Raw genomic sequence first — 19,269 nt, 5'->3', positions numbered from 1 at the left:
CAAGATCTCAATTTAACATAAATAAACGAAACAGTACAATTTACAGAAAAAGCTTTGTGAAGAATTGTTCATTGTTGACTTTAATGTTTATATCTTTCTGCCACTTCTATCTTTTTTCCTTACCAGTGAAAATTCTTTAAGGAGTGAATGATAAAATAACTGTATAAAATCTTTAGGTTAACAGTCGAGGAGCCATTTGTTTGTAAGCATCCGTACTGAGAGACTGATATTGTGGCTTGCAAAAAGATATATCAGAATAACGTGCTCCATGAAGTATTGCATAGTTTTCCAAAAGTGATCATAAATTTGCTTTAAAAAATCATCAAGATATGGTATCCATTTCCTTCCTCACACTTACAAAATTGTTTATAAACAACTCAAAGCAAGACTTAGGGTGGTATCTGAGTGAATATATTTGACTCTCAGGCATTAGGACCCTATTGGTCTCAGCACTGATGCAATCAGCTTACATGTGGCTGTTGAAACACAGCAAGACATTTCTCTGACCCTGCCAGCTCTCTGATCCTCCCAGAATGGTCATTGGGCAAGGTCTTCAGAGGTTCAAGTTCAAGAAATGACTTACCTTAGTATAAGGCTGCATGTGGAGCTACTATGCTGTGCTGAGCCATACAGAACCCCAAATATAATTAACCATCATTTCTTTAAGCCCAAAGCTTTAAAAATACTTTTCAGGACACCCAAAAAGCCCCAGACAGTATGGTCTATTTTTCCAAACTTTCAGTTAGATTTCAACCTAGAGCTGGAAGCAGTATAGACTAGGCTTGTGCATTTTGGGAGAATCCTTATCTGTTTCTGCTTGCCGGATATTGGAAGCCCACCATATCCATTTTTTTGTGCTTTCTGAAAATGGGTGCACTGCCAAATGGGTACTTTCATTCCCAAATGGATATTGTCAACCAATTGGTGGCAATGGGGAACTTATGAGGTTCCCCTTTCTCCTGCTTCTACTCTAGAGGAGAGGCAAGCATGCACACACCTTCTCTCAACAGCACCAGCAGCATGCGACAAGCAGCTTTAGGCATTTTAAGGAGGCCCAGGGAAGGAAGAGTGATGACCAGACCTGGAGCTCAGTGGAGAGCTATCTTCCCTGGACTACCTTAAAAATCCCCTCTGTCTTACTCTCTACTGCCTGCATTTTGCTTCCTTAAGCTGCCTGTTTCTACTTTCTACTCTAGAGGAGAGGTAGGCTTCTCTTTTTGTTTGCTGGGATTACTATTATTACTATAATTATTATCTTTGAGAAATATTTTCTGAAGGATGGGAAAGGAAGGAGAAAAAGAAGCTAAAGTTAAGGGTGATTCTCCAAGACCCCAAATGCATACATGTGCACCCCACCCACCACTCCTCAGGTGCCCAACTCCCAGTCAGTCCTACTAAATTAAAAGAATCAGGAAAATAGATAAGATTAAACTGTGAGGCTGAATAGGGGAGGAGGAGCCAAGATTGGCTCCCGCTTGCTTTTGTGTCGGGTGGGTTTTTGTACCGTGAGAGCCCTTCCTGTTTCAAGAAATGGAACAAAACGGATAAGCCGAATGGCTGAAGGTGCTGGCTAAAAACAGATGGCATGCACAAGTCTTGTAGAGGCATGCAAATCTTCTGAAATGTTTTCTTGTGGGCAACAACAATAATCATACAATTTTCCTCCTCATTGTGAGAAAAACATTAAAGAATACTATGAAGGACTTCTTTTGTGAAAAATGCCATATGTGTTAAGTGGAGAAAATGGTATTTTCTGGAAAGAAAACATATTTATTGAATTTTTTTTTGTGTGTGAAGAAAGCCATGGAATTTTATTCCAATAATATTTTCTGCAGAAATGTTTTAACTTTTTATTCAAAATATGTCCTGAACTATAATAATTCTTGACATTCTAGGATTTTCTTTTTCAGATTTTTTTTACACTCGCTAAACCTTTTTTTTTTGGGGGGGGGGGGGGGGATTCCCAAATATTTCTTAATTATTTTTCCATAGAATAGCAGAATATTTTCCTTCTGGAACAAGACAAGACTAGAGCAACAAATTCCAAGCAATATCTTCTTTTGTCTTACACGGACTACACAGGTATGAAGTAGCGAGTTAAGTAATATGCAAACAGTCAAAACCATTGACAGATTGCTCAGGGCTGTTAAGAGTGTACCTAAAACCATTTGTCTTGCACAGTTTGTAACAAAAAGAAAAAGGAAGCAGGGAGAGCAATCTCTGCAGCTGGGCTCTTGTTTTCTCTGCAATCAGGAAGCAATCTGAAATGGTAACAGCAATGGGGATTGTAAGTGCAATACCAAGTAAGAATTTGTATTTCTAGGAGTAGGAGGTGTTCGAATACTCTACAACCATGCACTTTGGCATGGCAATAGAGTGTCCAGCAGAAAACTGCTACTACTACTACTTATCATCTGCTACCAAACAAGATGATGGTAAAAGGAAGTACTTTAATTCCAGATATTACCTGCTTGGCTGCCTGTTGTGTCCAGTAAGCTGTCTGACACTGTCACAGCAAAGTTTTATCTGGAAAATAGCTCTGATTGTCCATGTTAGAGGCAAGACGTACTTGTACAATTTTCTCAGCTTGTGTCCACTACGGTAATAGTCAAGCAGACAATAAAAATAGTGTCTGGGTGAGGTTTCTTTATTTTATTTTTTGAGTGACCAGACTCTGATTGCTGCCTCTATTCTGATGCCTGTCACATCAGAAGTTGACAATGTGACCTTCTTTTTTGCAGCGAGGCAGGCACTGCTGGACATTTTTATTCTGAAACAAAATGTAACTAACACTATTCTCATGTCAATATCAGGGATTTACCAGGTTTGGCCCACAATAGGGTAGTATTTTTTCTAGGAACAACTAAAATGTCTTAGAGCGGTAGAGTTCTTCATTGTTGAGGGGTTAGCATAATATTTTTTTATTTATACATTTATCAAACAAAATGTATAAGCATACGTTCTTCCCTCTTTTTTACAATATCTTAGACAGAAGAGTATGTCATATTATATACAATCTAACAGTACAAGAAAAAAATGGAAAACATTTTTTAAGCATATTTCTTATTTTTTTAAAATTTCCATTACAACTTATACTACATATACCTCAACCACACACCTTTTATCAACTTATACATGTTTTATTTCTTTATTATTATACCATTTCCCTCTCTTCTTCTTACCCTTAGTTTGTGCCCCCTTCACCAGGACCAATCGCTCATATTGTTTCACAATTCCAAAATGTCATTGCTTCTGTTACAGGTTTAAACCCCTTTCCCTCATTAAAGATAATACATTTTCCCCATATTTTCCAAAAATCTGTTTGTTTCCATGTTCCCCTTTTAATTTAAATATTGCAAGTTAGCTTATCATTAATAGTTATACCCCAAATTTCCCCATTCTTCTAATTGATTTTTTTTTCTTTCTAGTTTTTTGCTATTAGAAATTTAGCTGCTGTTAGAATTAGAAACCAATTCTTTCTCCTCTTGTAAGGGAATTGTATTGTCATGTATAAGTAATAATGCTAATTTTGGTGTAATCTCAACTTCTATTGTTATAATTGCTCTTATTTCTTTAAATATGCTTTCCCAAAATTTTTGTATAGTTTTAAATGACCGTCACATATGAAGGTACATTCCTATTTCCTGACAGCCTATCCAACACCGATTTGAGCCATGGGGGCTCCCTGCACAGATGTTGCTGGTGCTGGACAGCTCCCTGCTCAGATGTAGCTGCTGCCGGGTGGTGAGAAGGCTTGGGCCCTTAAAGGGGCCAGGCAGTGGGGGCCATGGGGGCTCCCTGCACAGATGTTGCTGGTGCTGGGCGGCTCCCTGCTCAGATGTAGCTGCTGCACTCTCAATAGCACTCCTGCAATATAAACTTACCAGCATTTCAATGGGAAGTATGGGCTTTCTTTGACTGATGAGATAGTCAAGCTACTTAGGATTGTTGTTTTCTTGTGCCTTTGAGTTGTTTCAGACTTATGGCAACCCTAGTCTAAAATTTAGAGTAAGGGCTGGGTCAATGTCTCATGCTTTTAGTTTTTCCGGGGGTCATAATTCTCTACCAACCATGCAATTGCTGCTCTTCCATATTTTAAGTTGCTTGAGCAGCCCAACATGGTGATTTACTACCTGGAGTGGAGTAGTGGGGAAAAGTGGCAGTGCACCAACATGCAATTATATTAGTATAGGCTAGTAGAGGCTAGGGCTGGGCAAACTGTATCCCATACATTGTCTCCTGGGCTGTGTTTGTACATCCTTCGCATTTCAGCCTGTCTCAAATGTCAATTTTTTTTAGATATCCTCTTAATATACGAAACAATATCTAAGGAGAAAATTACAAGCATTAACTAAATACAATTATGCTACAACTATGCCTAACAAACTAATAACCTACTAAACTAAACCACAACATACTAATAAAACCACAACATTAAAGTTGGGAAGAAGTCAGATGCTTTTAAACCTCCTAGCTCCAGGGGATCCATTTTTTTTGTAATTCTTTTGCCACAAAAAATCTCCCTCACCCCAATCTCCCTCACACCAAATTTCCCCAAGAGGATTCAAGTGAAATTTTTGCCATGTTTCTCCCAAAAGGTAATTTTAGACTCAAGTGAGGACATTTTCAAAACTGGAAGTGAGCAGAATATAATTTTGTGTCACTTACAACTGGTAAAACAGTAGAAGAGCTCTTTGCCCCACCCCAGCCATTCCACAGATATATAAACCCATTGTCCTAATTCCAACAGACCTCACTACCTCTGAAGATGCTTGCCATAGATGCAGGTGAAACGTCAGGAGAAATGCCTCTAGAACATTTATTTATTTTATTTATTTCACTTACTTATACCCCGCCCTTCTCACCCCAGGGGGGACTCAGGGCGGCTTACAGTGGGGGCACAATTAGATGCCCAAATCAATTGACAAGTAATACAAAATACAAAACAATTCAACAATTAATTAAAACATCAATACATAATAAAATAATAAACAATCTCACGCTAAAACAATCTCATGCTCAGGGTTCAGAGTCCATATTTCATTCCATTCCATTTGTCCTTGTCTATCGTCAGATCCTTAGTTTAGTCATCAGAATGACCAAAGACTTGGTCCCACACCCAGGTCTTCAGTTTTTTCCTAAACGCCAGAAGGGAAGTTGCCGATCTAATCTCCCCGGGGAGTGAGTTCCACAGGTGGGGGGCCACCACTGAGAAGGCCCTGCTCCTCGTCCCCGCCAGCTTCACTTGTGACAGTGGCAGGGTCGAGAGCAGGGCCTCCCCAGAGGATCTTAAACTTCGAGATGGCCCTATAGCCCGAAAAACCCCACAAGAACCTGGTAAAACAGTACTTTGTCCAAAATTAGCCAAGGGCCCCCCTCAAACCATGGTGCAAATGATACCCTTCAACTTCCACAACAGGGGGAAGCTGGGTGGATGACACTTCCCCCATGGGATGAAGTAGTGGGGAAGCCAGGTGATGCAGGGCATGGGGCGATGAGGTCCCCCACTGGGCACTGCCTGATTCGTCACAATGCATGGCGATTCCAGAGACACTTATGATGGGGTCCCTAGTCAGCAGCAATTCTAGGGTGTCATGTCATGTACAAAGCTTTCAGGGACCTTTACTTTTCTTCACATCATGAGATACCTGCTGAAGGTTCAAGTAATTTGCACTGGCATCAAAAAGTATTGTATGACCTACCCCTAAATACATACTCACATTGGAAAGCCATATGGAAAGAAGCAAAACCACTGGAATCTATAAGCTTTCTACCAGCAATAGTGTAAATTAGCCTCTAACAAACCACACATCAACAAGAGAGCTATAAGGTAAACCTTCCATCATGGCAAGTATGGTTGCCCAGCTAAATTAGGCTTCTGGAAGAGAAAGGCTTGAGTATTAGGTAGATGGAGTGTCTGAATGTGACCTCTTCACAGTCTGCTTCAAGCTACATCTGCCTCCTACCTCCCCTTCTTCTTTGAATGAAGATGAAAGAATTGGATGGGTGGATAGCTGTCCCTCCTGCAGGGCTTCTCCACTTGGTAGAATTCTTTTGGAATTTTGTAGTTGAAGAAGCAGAAATAGTAAGATCCAAGTAAAACTGATGGAGAAAAGGCCCATTTGCATGGTAATTCCTTCCTCCCCCTCAGGGGGTATTTTTGAGGCTTGCCTGCTCAGAAGAGCTGAACAAGAAGGTTGGTTTCAGGCACTCTTAGCTTATATATTTAATTGCCTATATAGCAGGGATGTGCAGATTTATAATGCTTGAACTCCTCGTGGTTCTCTGATTTTGCTTTCAAAGGTCTTTTCCATTCTCCAAAAACCGGTCACTCCTTGCACAGCAATCCAATATATATATGTATGTATGTATGTATGTATGTATGTATATATATATATATATATATATATATATATATATATATATATCACATGTAAGTATTTTCTTTATGAATCATGCTTATGTATGATTTATGTTTGTACATATTTTTCTTTGCACATTTTCCAACACAAACACATGATGTCAAAAGCACTTCTTCCCTTTCCAGAATGTATCATATGCTCAGAAATGTGTTTCCTTGATGGCTCCTATGAAGGAGATCTACCACTCAAGAAAACATGGCAAAAAAGTACAGTTAGCTTTCCATTTTTGCAGGTTTCTCTTTTGTGAATTGATTATTTTCCTATTATTTTCTGCTGCATCCACTGCTGACCTATGCCATTTTAGTAGGGAATGAAAGCTCAGTGAGACTGAGGAAAATCACAATTGCATCATGAGGCTTGTAAATCTCTATGAAGAATAGCATAGGGCAGCAGCAGAGGCAGCAGGTCTGGCATGGAGAGGACAGAGAAAGGCACAAAGAAATTGGGTGCCCAGGCATGGGAAAGGCAGCCAGCAACTGCACAGGGGGAGGGAGGGATGTGCTTGCTGGCTGCCTTCCTACTCCTGGGCACGAAAAAGACACTTAGCAATCAGGGAGATAGGAAGGAAAGGGGCTTATTTCTATCTTCCTTTGTCCAGGCAAAACAGATATATGCAACAACAGGCAGAGAAAGGTAAGGAGAAGATATATAAAAAGAAAGGCAGGCAGATAAGGGGATCTCCTGGACCCATGGCAGGTAGCCCCCAACCATACTGATTGTATTCCAGTCTCCCTGGAGATATTTACAGTTTTTCTACTTTTGTGGGCTGGCAGGCTGCACCACTAACCCCATAAAAATGGAGATCCAACCGTCTTTCTGGCTACTGAAAAATACCTTTCAGATATCATGCTAGAATTAAGCCCCTTCTCTATCAGATTTTGAGACTCAGAAAAAGACAGGGCAGCCCTGTCCTTAGTCATAGAAATAACCCACATTCAAATATCAAGGACCCAAGTATGTTGATGAGAAATGCATAGTAGTATGATCCTGTATCTACAGTACCCAGTGTTTCACATATCCACTTCTGGAAAAAAAAAGACATTTTCTCTAAATATTTTGTAGTCCCCGGTGTCATCCTATGATTTGCTTCTACTGGAAATGATTTGTTTCTATAGGGCTTCATATTAACTATGGTTTCACATTTCCATGGTAAGTCCAGGAATAGATCCCCCTTGGCTAGGGGAGTTACAGTGAATCTACTTAGAAGGAAGTCACACTGAATATTTGGGTATGTTCCATGTTTCTATCCACAAGATATTCATATTTTCTTCCTTATTCGCAGAGTAAAATGCACTGCTTGACTCACTGGGCGGCATTGTTGTGGTAGTGGGTGCCCTCCTGCCCACCATTGTTGCCTATGGGTGCTTCTTCTTCCCAGAAACCCTCTGTGCAGCCAATCAGCGGTAGGCCCTGCCTCACCTGCTGATTGGCTGGAGCCCACCGCTGCCCGATCCTCCGGCAGCCTATTTAAGGCTACCCCGGGCCGCATGCTGACAGCATGCCTGCCTCAGTTGTACCATCTCACCCGCCAGCCCCCGGTGGCGCAGTGGGTTAAAGCCCTGTGCTGGCAGGACTGAAGACCGACAGGTCGCAGGTTCAAATCCGGGGAGAGGCGGTTGAGCTCCCTCTATCAGCTCCAGCTCCTCATGCGGGGACATGAAAGAAGCCTCCCACAAGGATGATAAACCATCAAAAATAATCCGGGTGTCCCCTGGGCAACGTCCTTGCAGACGGCCAATTCTCTCACAACAGGATGCTCCTGACACGACAAAAAAAAAAAAAAAAAAAAAATCTCACCCGCCCTACATATTTGTTACTGTTTCATGGTTTCTATTGAGTTCTGTTCATTTGTCACAACTTGCAGGTTGGCGAGTGGCATGGGTCCTGGATCTTGCTTGCTCACTCTCCCCCTTATTGGGGGGGCTTCAGGTGGTTTACAGGCGTGTGGAGGTAACGGTGGCTCGGCATTGTGCCAGCAGCACCTCCCGGCGTGGGGTGGCATTGGTCAGCAGTGGACTGCCTGATCCCCTGATCCAGGATCCAACCCTGTTCATCTCTGTAATCAATAAACGAGTTGTGGCCTTTTGTTACCCCAACACAGCATGTGTATCTTCTTTGGGTTGTGCTGGCAGGAGGTGTTGTCACCCATCCCCATGCAGCAGCAGAATGCTACTGCTGATTGAATTCTGGTTAAAACTCTCAATTTGTTTTTGATACTTTCATTATAAATATTTCTTAAAATAGAAGTCTATTTTTCCCCTCTCGGTGGTATCTCTCCTCTCTCCTCTCCCCTCCCCACTCCTCTTGGAAACGTTCATTAAAATGTAGGAACAATCCTTTGAAATTCCAGAATCTAATACACAGGAAACTTATTAACCAAAGGAGATCTGATCAAAAGAAACCAAAGGCAGTCTTTATCATACAATCAAAGAAAACACCAAACTGTGACATTAGCTTTCTGAGCACTAATTACTTTTGTTTTATGTGACTAATAAAGACAGGATAAGATAGGTTGTTTGCATTAGAAGGTTCAGCCTATAGTCAGATCTCAGTATTAGTCAGGGTTTGTTTTCAGTCAGTGAGCAGCATACAAGATAGCACCTCAAATCGAAGCAGCTCAAAAGGTGAAGGGGCTAAGTCCCTGAGTCAAGCAATGTGCTATTTTAACGGTGTAACTTTCAGCTGCATTAGGAGAATTTTAAATTTATTCCCAGGCATCACTCTGTGTGGATGTTCCATGAGACACATGGAAAAAGAAGGTTTATCTCACTCTGACTTTAAACCTGACAAAATCCTACTGGAACATCAGTACTGTGAGAGACAATGGAAAAAGCTCCCATGGCTGCCAGTGGAAGCCTTTCTTTCCAAGCTATGTAATTCCAGCGTGTGTCTGTTATTTTTGTAAGATCATGGCTGGGAAGGAGAGGGCTAAATTTCTGTTTCACATACTGCAATACTACTGAAAAATATACCACTTCCCAAATCTAGGTTTAAATATTAGAAAAGGATAGAAATGTCCTGATACGATGCCAAGCGACAGAATTATTTTTTTTTCTGTTAACAGAATTAGAATCCAGCATGAGGACAGCTCTTGAAAAGTTTTTGGGATTGGGTTGCCATTATCTCGATATCCCACTCAAAAGCATTTTTAAAAGAAAGGAAAAAGAATGAGATCTATAACCTCACCCTCATCAATTTATCAAAATCATTATCTGGTGCCTATCTAACTGATAGCATCAGGTCTTCACTGTTTCATGTCATTGATGGCCTACTCATTATTAGGTAAAGATGACCTGAACTTGAAATCTATCTATCTATCTATCTATCTATCTATCTATCTATCTATCTGGCTTGGTTGATCAAGAAAAAAATTGGTTCTAAACTCGTTTCGTATATAGGGGGCGCTGGCGTTTCGATTTTAAAATTATTTCTCAAATTTTCTTGAAAAAAAAAGATCGGAAATAGCAAAAATCTGAATAGCTTCATTTACTTCGGTAATGGAAAGTGCCCCTCCCCACTGTTAGTTTAAAATCTCACAGTTCCCCTGGCCTCTCTGGTGACAAGTGGTGATGCGGTTTCCCCCAGTGGCCATCAAGAAGAGCTGGGCGTAGCCATGCCCACCTCATTCCCCTGCCATCCATCACCCTTCGCAGTCACCCAGGGAAGGGAAACTGTGAGATTTTAAAAGTAATCTCACAGTTTCCCTTCCTGTGTGACTGCAAAGGGCGATGGATAGCCGTGGGGCCACCACTGAGAAGGCCCTGTCTCTTGTCCCCACCAGCTGTACTTGTGACAAAGGCGGGATTGAGAGCAGGGCCTCCCCAGATGATCTTAAAGTCCTGGAACGATCATAAGGAGAGATGTGTTCGGACAGGTAAGTTGGACCAGAACTGTTTAGGGCTTTATAGGCTAAAGCCAGCACTTTGAAATTTGCCTGGTAGCAGACTGTCAGCCAGTGGAGCAGGCGCAGCAGAGGAGTTGTATGCTCCCTGTTAGCAATCTGGCTGCCGTCTGCTGGACCATTTAAAGCTTCTGGATAGTCTTCAAAGGCAACCTCACGTAGAATGTGTTGCAGTAGTCTATACGGGATGTAACCAGAGTGTGGACTACCGTGGCCAAGTCAGACTTCCTGAGGTACTCCCCTTAGCTACAGCTCTCTAGCAGAAAACTCAATGAGCTTTACCAAACTAGAAATCCCAGGATTTCAGAAGACGGTACCATGGAAGTTAAATGCTATCCAGCTGTTACAACTCTGGAGTGTAGACACACACAAAGTGCACCAGTGTCCTTGATTATTGCCCATACTGGTTATTGATGACTAATTTGGGTGAGGAAACCAGGAAGAAGACTGAAGGCAGAAGATCAAAATGGGAAACGATCTAGAAACTATGCCCTATAAATAGAGGCTTAGGAACTTGGAGATGAGAAAGTTAAGAGATGACATGAAAGCCACGTTTAAGTATTTGACGAGGTGCCATATTGAAGGTAGAGCATGCGTTCTGCTGCTCCAGATATAACTCAGAGCAATTTGAAAAAAGAGATTCCTCCAAAATGGATGAAAGGGCTTCAGGAAAGGGGGACTGGTTCAACTTGACCTGATATGCTGTCCAGAAGACACTGCCACCTTCTCTATCTCCTTGTGCTGATGAAGGATTAGATTGTCTGTATCACCCTCAACAGTCTTATCTTATCAATTTCCTCAGCAGAAAGAGGAAAGATCACTCCCCTCCTTCTTCCTAATTATGTGGGTGCCCCATTCCCACACTGGCAGAGGCAATCAGGATAGTCAAACGTTTCAATTGGTAATGGAATAAGTGGTATCTAAGTGAGACAGAAGTGGTCCCAGGCCGAATGGACAATGCAAGTGCCAAATCCAAGACTGTTCTTTGGACAGCTTTATGCCTGACTGAAAATCTAGGAGGGGATGGAGCTAATGGCTCTTAAAAGAGGCAGTCAAAATTCATGTTTTAAGATACACTCTTTGAATCCATGCTTCCCAGTAGGGTGCAACTATCAGCAACACACTGATGTCTTTGCACCAGATCAAAAGCTTTTTTTTTTTAGGGTGGTGGTGGTGGTGTGTCTGCTACAAATGTTGCTGCATTTGCTGTTTTAGTCACTCTACTATCGCTTATCAGACTGCTGCATACAGTATAGCATTTCACAGATAAAATCCGAGATGCATTTAGCCAAGCCAACACCTGAGTGTGGTCAAGATGGCAAAGGGCTCTTCCAGACAGGCTCTATATCCCAGGATCTGATCCTAGGTTTTCTGTTTATCCCAGATTATCTGGCAGTGGAGTCTCATACAATCTGGTTTAAAGCAGAAAACCTGGGATCAAATCCTGGGATAAAGGGTCTGTCTGGAAGGACTCCAAAGTTATTATCAGAGGGCCCTTCCAAAAAGCCATATATCTCAGAATATCAAGGCAGAAAATCCCACAATATCTGCTTTGAACTGGGTTATCAGAGTCTACACTCAGATAATGTGGGTTTTTTTGCCTTGATATTCGGGGATATAGGGCTGTGTGGAAGGGCCCATAGAGAACATTCCAGGGAGGAGAGGCTGCAGTACTGTGCTTCACATGATTATGCTGAGAAGGGAGAAATTCTGTCTCCTCTATTCTCTGAGTTAATTGAGTACAAACTACTTTTGCATTTTGAATATAGTTTGAACTATAGATGACAGTGGAACTAGAACACTTTAAAAGCATCTGAAAAAGTGGGACAACAGGGGATTAAACAGGTTTGCCATTCCCAAATCAAAGCAATTGGAGGGTATTCTGGTAGTGGTTTTAGCTATGTTGGTTCATTTTCATGATATCTGTTGAAATTGTTTGAACAAAAAAAATGACAACAAATGAAAAGTGAGTGGATTGCACATGTGTTCGGTATGCAAGACCTGCAAGTTGGTTTTCTTGGTTAGATACACAAAGGAAACAACTCGGAAAGCCCTTAAAGGCCACACTATCTCTTCGTAATTTTAGGTACCATAAAGTTTAGAAAATAGTCTTACTTTATTGGTTGACCTGCATGACCCTTGAAGTTCCATTCAGCTCTATGACTTTTCAGAAATCAAATAAACATGCAAGATTTTATATATACCATGAAGGTGCTGTTTAGAGGCCATGCAATTGTGTGTGTTCAATTTTATGGAAGCTCATAGGTTTCACTGACTATTGGATTCATCTGAAGAGGCACTGATTGTTCTTGGGTTCTTTAAAATAAAGAATTAACAAACTGTTATCTGTTTTAAGTTTCATTTTTTTCCTTTGTGGATAAGAAAAATGGGGAAAGGGGCAATGCAGGTGATGCGGGGCACGTAACAACAATTTCCTTTGCTGCCTGGTGGATTTACCCTGTTGCCGGATGGGTTCCCCCACTGTCCCTTGTCTTAAGGAACTCCACGTGATGAGGTCCTTAGTCTGTCCTAGGAGAAGGTAAAAGAAGCCCTGGCCCCATACTCTGTCCACTGTGGTGCCATGTCTGACCTTTTTGATTGCCAGGATGGGAAAATTGTGATGGTGGACAAGGGAAGGCAGCCCTCTGAAGTGACATTTGGGTTTTCCCCTCTTCATGGAATGACCCTTGAGTTATCCACAGATCATATAAGAACCCATAATTTTGAGCATCAAACCTGCACTTGATTTATACATGAGGCCAATTTATACATTAATATATACAGCTCTGGAATATGTGCAGTGGGCTAGAGATTTCTAGACCCCACTTTCTGAGGACCAAACTAGATACTCCATTAAGCACATATTCAGAAACACTACTCCAAGTGGGGGAAAGATCTGCCTCTTCCTGGAGCAATGAGCCCAGAACATGGGTCTAGGGGACATTTGTTCAACTTCTTGGCTGCTGAGCTGTGAAGCTTCTCTGAATTCTGTTCTGCTCCTCATAGTATTTAACATCTGCAGGGATTTGAGATTTAGTACCAATAATGTGCTGATCACACACCACACTATTTGTATTTTCCCCATAACCCCCTAAGTACATGTTTGGAAACACACTGCTCCTCCAAGTGGTGAAAAATATCTGATTGTCTTAGTACATGTTCTTTCTCAGTTCTGTATCTTGCATTCCAGTGTTTTGTGATTGGTCCTTGGAAAGTAAACACGAGTTTAATTTACAAGAGACATTTATCAATAAATTGTGAAGAGAGAGAAAATATGTTAATTACTGAGAATATACAAATGCCTTAACATATACTGTGAACCTCAGTATGGATCTTACAAGGAATGCAAATCTGTTATCAAAGGGGATTCAATTGCATTAAGCGCATACCACCTTTGTTTGATCATAGTGACAAGGGTGATTATGTATACATGGGAAGAATCTAGGCTGGTTGATAGTCTGAACTCTCACAAAAACAATAAAAGCTACAACCAAGTATAATAATAGTCCAATAATGATCTGGTGTATATATTTGAGCCTATTAATCTTTGGCTGTTTTAGTCTCCTGTATGTAAACATAATTAAATTATCTTTGAATACTAGCACTTCTACTTAATTTTGCTGTGGTTTTGACAGCTAGCTGTAATTCTAGATCTTCTTCTTTGATGCCCCCTCTTCTCACTTTGTTGGCTGACAAGGATGAATTTCCTCTTTACATGACAGGCAAAAGTACAATAAAATAAAAATGGACTCAACTTTGTGGAGACTAGGGAGATAGTTATTGTGAATTATCTGATCCATGCAATACCATGGATAAGATGCTGGCTTATGTGAGATTATTCACAAGTCAGCTGGATATGGCTCAGCTTTATACCCCTGTGTTTAAATTATTGCAAGATATATACAGTAGCAACACTATCAATCATACATTGGGCATTTCCTAGCTGAAAGCCAGTTCACTTCTGATTCATCTGTTTTATCAATCTCTGGCAAAGAAATAATACACTAATGCATCTTCAAAGGAGGCTCTGTAGAATAGCAAAGAGAGTCAGCACAGATACATTTTTCCCCATTCTCTAACAAGATCTTCCTCTTGCTAACTGCAAGGCACATGAGTTTATTATTGGCTAGATTGCCTTCTCCAAAAAAGCCCACAGTTGTAATATCCTATAGATCAATTCACTAGCTTTGGAGATTCCACACCAGAACATTTCTGGTTGCCACCCTGTTTGCTGCTATCTTTGTCTTCCATTTTTAATTTGAGATTAATTTGTTCAGAAAACCTGACCCAATTTCTGCAACCATCATTTTCCTGGCTTCTGCTGCTAGCGTCTCATTGCAATGCTTGACATTACTGCTACTTACTCAAAGGGGTCACTGGGATCAGTCCTCTGGAGCTCTGGAGGAATTGGTATTCTTTTGTAGTACATCTCCCAGTCGAAGGCTCCACGCATGGCATCCCCCGCTTGTGCCTCATACCCAAAGTGATTGTGGTCAATGACATCGATCATGGGGCACACAATGGTTTTATGGTTTAACGCAATCTGGTCTGAAAGATGAAAGCAGAAAATACAAAACGACAGGTCTAGTCAAGCCATCTATCACATTACTACAAAGTGATTCCCTTCAGGCATCTTCTTTTTCTTTTTAACTGGGAAGATTGGCTAGGCAGTTCCCTATGGCCCTAAAACCATTTCAGTTTTCAAATCTGCATCGGGCTTCTATCTGTAACAGTCCGAATGCATTCAACCAGTGATTAGAAGCAATTATAGTTTCTCAAAGAGAGACGCGTTCAGAGAGACTGGCACAAGTCCAGTCATCTGTATCTCTGTCACTTTGCTGCTTTAAGATGTCCCTGATCTGTCACCTCAGGAACCATCTAAGAAGGATAATAATAATAATAATAATAATAATCATCATCATCATCATTATCATCATCATCATTAATTTTAGTGTTGAGTGTATACAGCAACATGCTGAGAAAATACTGTCCTTTTGTTCTTAAAATAGAACCACATTTTGCTGTAGTTCACCTTCCATTCTAAAAGCAGTTAAAGGCATGAACCTGTCAATTTTTTTGTCTGTGTCCTTTTCACATTTTATGCATACTGACGACTTCCCATATTAATATGCTCATTCTCCCACCTGCCCCCTCTAATGCTTCAAAATAAAATTCTAAATAGATATGTGCATATTTCTGTCAAATTGCCCACTTACAGATCTATTTCCTTTTAATTTATTTCTAATATGTAATTTGAGTCATTTCACGGTCAAGAACTGCATACCCATTCAGGGTAGTATAATTTCCAGTAAATACATCCAGCCTCATCCAAATATAAGAGAAAATGGGAGTGAGGGGGGATCATGGACCCTTTCACACAACACAATTACCACACTTTGATGCCACTTTAAATGTCACAGCAACATTCTATGGAATTCTTACATTAGAAGTATATATATATATATATATACACACACACACACACACACACACACACATGCGCCGAGGGTGGAGATACTTCTCAGCCAGTGAGCTGTAGTGCCTCGCCAAACTCTAAGATTTCATAGATGGAGACATGGCAGTTAACATGGCATCAAAGGGTGATAATCATGTGGGGAGGGACGCCAGCACTTTTTCTTAAATCAACCCAGGATTGATCTGTCCATTAACTTTGGGACTTTTGGTGCATTAGTAAGACTCCAAGTCTTACTTGGAAATAAATTCCATTGAACATAGTAGAGTTTTACTTCTGGGTCCACATGGCACTCAAAAATCAATACCAATGTGTGAGTGAGACAAATACGTCATTTCTGGAACTCATAGATAAGGAAGGATCATCCATCAGGAAGCTAGGATTGGTTGACCCATTTTACGTTGTGCATTCGTAGTTGATAAAAAGCCCCAGTGAATGAAAAGTGTCTTTGTTCTGCACAAACATGCTTGACTTAGGGTTAAATCCAACAGCTAGTCACAACCTGAGTAAATCCATGAATAAACTGTTGAATAGTTTATTGTTAGTTAATTTGATTGATTCAGAGTGAGTCCTATCTAAGGAAGAACTTTCTGATGCTGATGTTGGCTTGAAAGTGGAGTGAATTTCTTGGACTCCCCTTCATTTGCAGTACTGAAAGAAAAGAAGTGTGGCCATTTGTTGTGGGTTTCTTGCCTAGGTGAAGATTCAATTAGATGACCTCATTGGATCCTTCCAACTTGATATTTCCATGACCACACTGTGTTTGAGGTTGTCAAGGTGAATTTATTCATTGGGTTTGTTCTGTGCAATGTGTGAAATAGTTATTTAATCTAATGTCAGTTTTTTATATTAAATACTATACACGACAAAGGAAAACAAAGGAAGTTTAATTTTCATTTACATTCTAATGATATATAAAGTTCATTCTTTACAAAGATAAGTCATTTACTATTATTATTAAATGGTAAAACAGCAGTTGTTCCATACCTCACTCTAGAACTCTGTAATGGAAAATCAAGGATGTGACTGAACGGATCATTAGTGTTTGTGCATACAGTGTGGTCCCATATCTATGGGACCAGTACCTGTGGTTCATTTACTGATGTATGACAACATATCTCTAGGCATTTCCTAGCTCCTCCAAGATGAATTTATTGTGTTCTTCTGCTAGAAGCCATTCATTTAACAGGCCATCTTATCTGTAGTTTCCCATATCCATACACAGTCCAGGAATGTATTCCCCATGAATATAGGTTTTTTCTTTAACCTAGAAATTTCACCAGTTTTATAGCTGGATTATTTGTTGAGTATGTTTGTTGAGGTTCTTTTTTTTTTGTGGGGGGGGGGGGGGGAGCAGAAAATGAAGGAATTTTGAAAAGGTCATAGAAAGAAGAAGAGATCCCATGTCATCACTCCAATATGCTTATTTTCTCTGATTTAGGAATCACAAAAGATAGGAATCATGCAGGAATTGTAAGCATCATTGCTATACTTGTTAGGTCTGATGGGAACTGCAGCCCAACACATTTGAAGGGCCATAATCTTCCCACTCATGATGTTAGTATTATTTGTTTCCGTTTTCCCACTGACCATCCTCTATTTTGTTACTGCACAAATGTGGCAAGTATGCATCTCATATGAATCTTTCTTAATGCTTCGTCTTTGTTTGTTGCTGTTAACTTTCATTCTCTCCATCTCATCCCTTTGTGTCTACCTATTTAGTTCTCACTCCAGATGCTACTGCTGTAGGGGGCACATTTTCCTTTTGAAAATCACATCTGGACTCTTATTGATGTATTTTGTACATACAAAAGTACATGCTAATATCTTCCCATACAAGAGTGGTTGCCCATTTTTGTATGGATGTGGAACTTCCACATTCAGTTCAAGACTGCAAGTTGTACATGTAATACTGTTGCACATGCAGATGTCCATTGAGTGGTTCATTGTGAATGTGAAATATTACCATTCAATAAGAGTTGAACAATGAATGCCTAAGTCTGCATATGGAGATTTACATTACACTGTCCTGATGTGGAATCTTGGCCCACATGTAGAAACATCTTCTTAGAACATGACAATATACTGTGCATGTGTATAATGTCTGAAATCCTTGAACAGGGATAAGTGAAGAACATGAGAAAAACAAGAAGAACCGATTTTTGCTAGGTTTGAATCTCTTGCTAGAACACAAGAGATTCATATCGTATCAATAATCTGACCACTTCCAGAATGTTGACCATTCTCTATTTTGGAGTCCTGATTATGACTGTTGGAAACAATGGAACCTCACAGAAAGTGTGAACATTCAGCTTCTGTCTCACTAGATTCTGTTCTGTAACTAATCGAGTTTTGTTGCTTGAAGCTGGAATTCAGCACACCAGTCAATAATAGTAATATTCCAAAAACAATTTCAGATTTCCCCGTTCTTAACTACAGTGTAACATTTTTAACGAATTGTGAAGCACAGCAAGGGTTTTTGGTTTTTTTATTACATTTGGGGGACTGTTTGCAAAAATTTTATTTGACCAAAATCTATGTAGTCACATTAAATCCATGGTTTTTGTATGGAAAGCTAGATACTGTGCAGAAGCATGAGGCTTTTGTGCAATTTTTTGCAAGTGATTTTTTAAAAAACTACTTTCAAGATTTAAAAAAATCATTGAAAAAAGTGCTGAGCTGTTAAACTCACCTGACACGTATATGAGAAGCATCCAACTGTGCATCATTGACTTTCTGATCACACTGTGCTTTTAAATTGTGGTTCATCCTAAGCCTCCTGCTTTGGCTTGTGGGCTAGTAACTAAATTAATTGGGAAATTATTTATATTTTCAAAATTCCCCTTAAACATATAAGCAAATTATAGTAGATCCTCAGTTAACTGGCACACATGGGTATTGGTAGAAGCCAGAAAAATGTAGTTTTGGGTTGCTCGAGAGTTCAACTATAATGTAACACAGTTTTACTCCATTATAAAAAATGGAATTACAAATGCAGTATTATTTCTCTGATTTTTTTTTACTGCTTGCTTGAGAGTTTCATCTTCTTTAAAAAAACAATTTCTGTTGAAATTTTTCTAATAGACATCAGTGAATAAAAGCAAAAAAAATGGGTAAATCTTGGAAAAATGAGGGGTAATTAGGGTATGGAGTAGTTCACAGGGGTTAGTTGGGATCGGGAGTTTGGAATTCGGCAGAACGTTGGAGGGAGGGGGGAAGAGGGGGTTGGAAAATGGGGGTGGCAAAAACACGGGAAAGTGGGGGGTGGGGTGGGGGGGAGTTTTGGGGTTCTTGAGTTCCAGTTAACTGAGAGTCTACTCTATACTAGAAGTGGTATAGTATATGACCAAATGTGCCAAAATATTGTTTCAAGATGCACTGCAAGATAACTTAAGCGACTAGAGCTGACTGCAACCCAAATGGTTCACAGGTCAGTCTTAAAGATATTTCTTAGGCATAAGTCCTTGTATGTT

At 40.3% G+C, this 19,269-nt stretch overlaps 1 protein-coding gene across 3 annotated transcripts in view; it reads right to left on the bottom strand.

Annotated features, from left to right (window-relative positions):
• Positions 1-19,269, bottom strand: part of GALNTL6 (polypeptide N-acetylgalactosaminyltransferase like 6) — a 616,387-nt gene that overhangs the window by 113,899 nt on the left and 483,219 nt on the right. For all 3 annotated transcript variants that reach the window (XM_060778709.2, XM_060778710.2, XM_067468722.1), the window contains one exon: positions 14,688-14,871. In XM_060778709.2, the coding sequence (XP_060634692.1) occupies positions 14,688-14,871 (184 nt within the window). The remainder of the gene's footprint in view (positions 1-14,687; positions 14,872-19,269) is intronic.

This window comes from Anolis sagrei, chromosome 5 (genome assembly GCF_037176765.1).
Source record: "Anolis sagrei isolate rAnoSag1 chromosome 5, rAnoSag1.mat, whole genome shotgun sequence".
Taxonomy (NCBI): domain Eukaryota; kingdom Metazoa; phylum Chordata; class Lepidosauria; order Squamata; family Dactyloidae; genus Anolis; species Anolis sagrei.
Note: the sequence above shows the minus strand (reverse complement) of the source record. Positions and strands in the feature narration are given on the sequence as shown.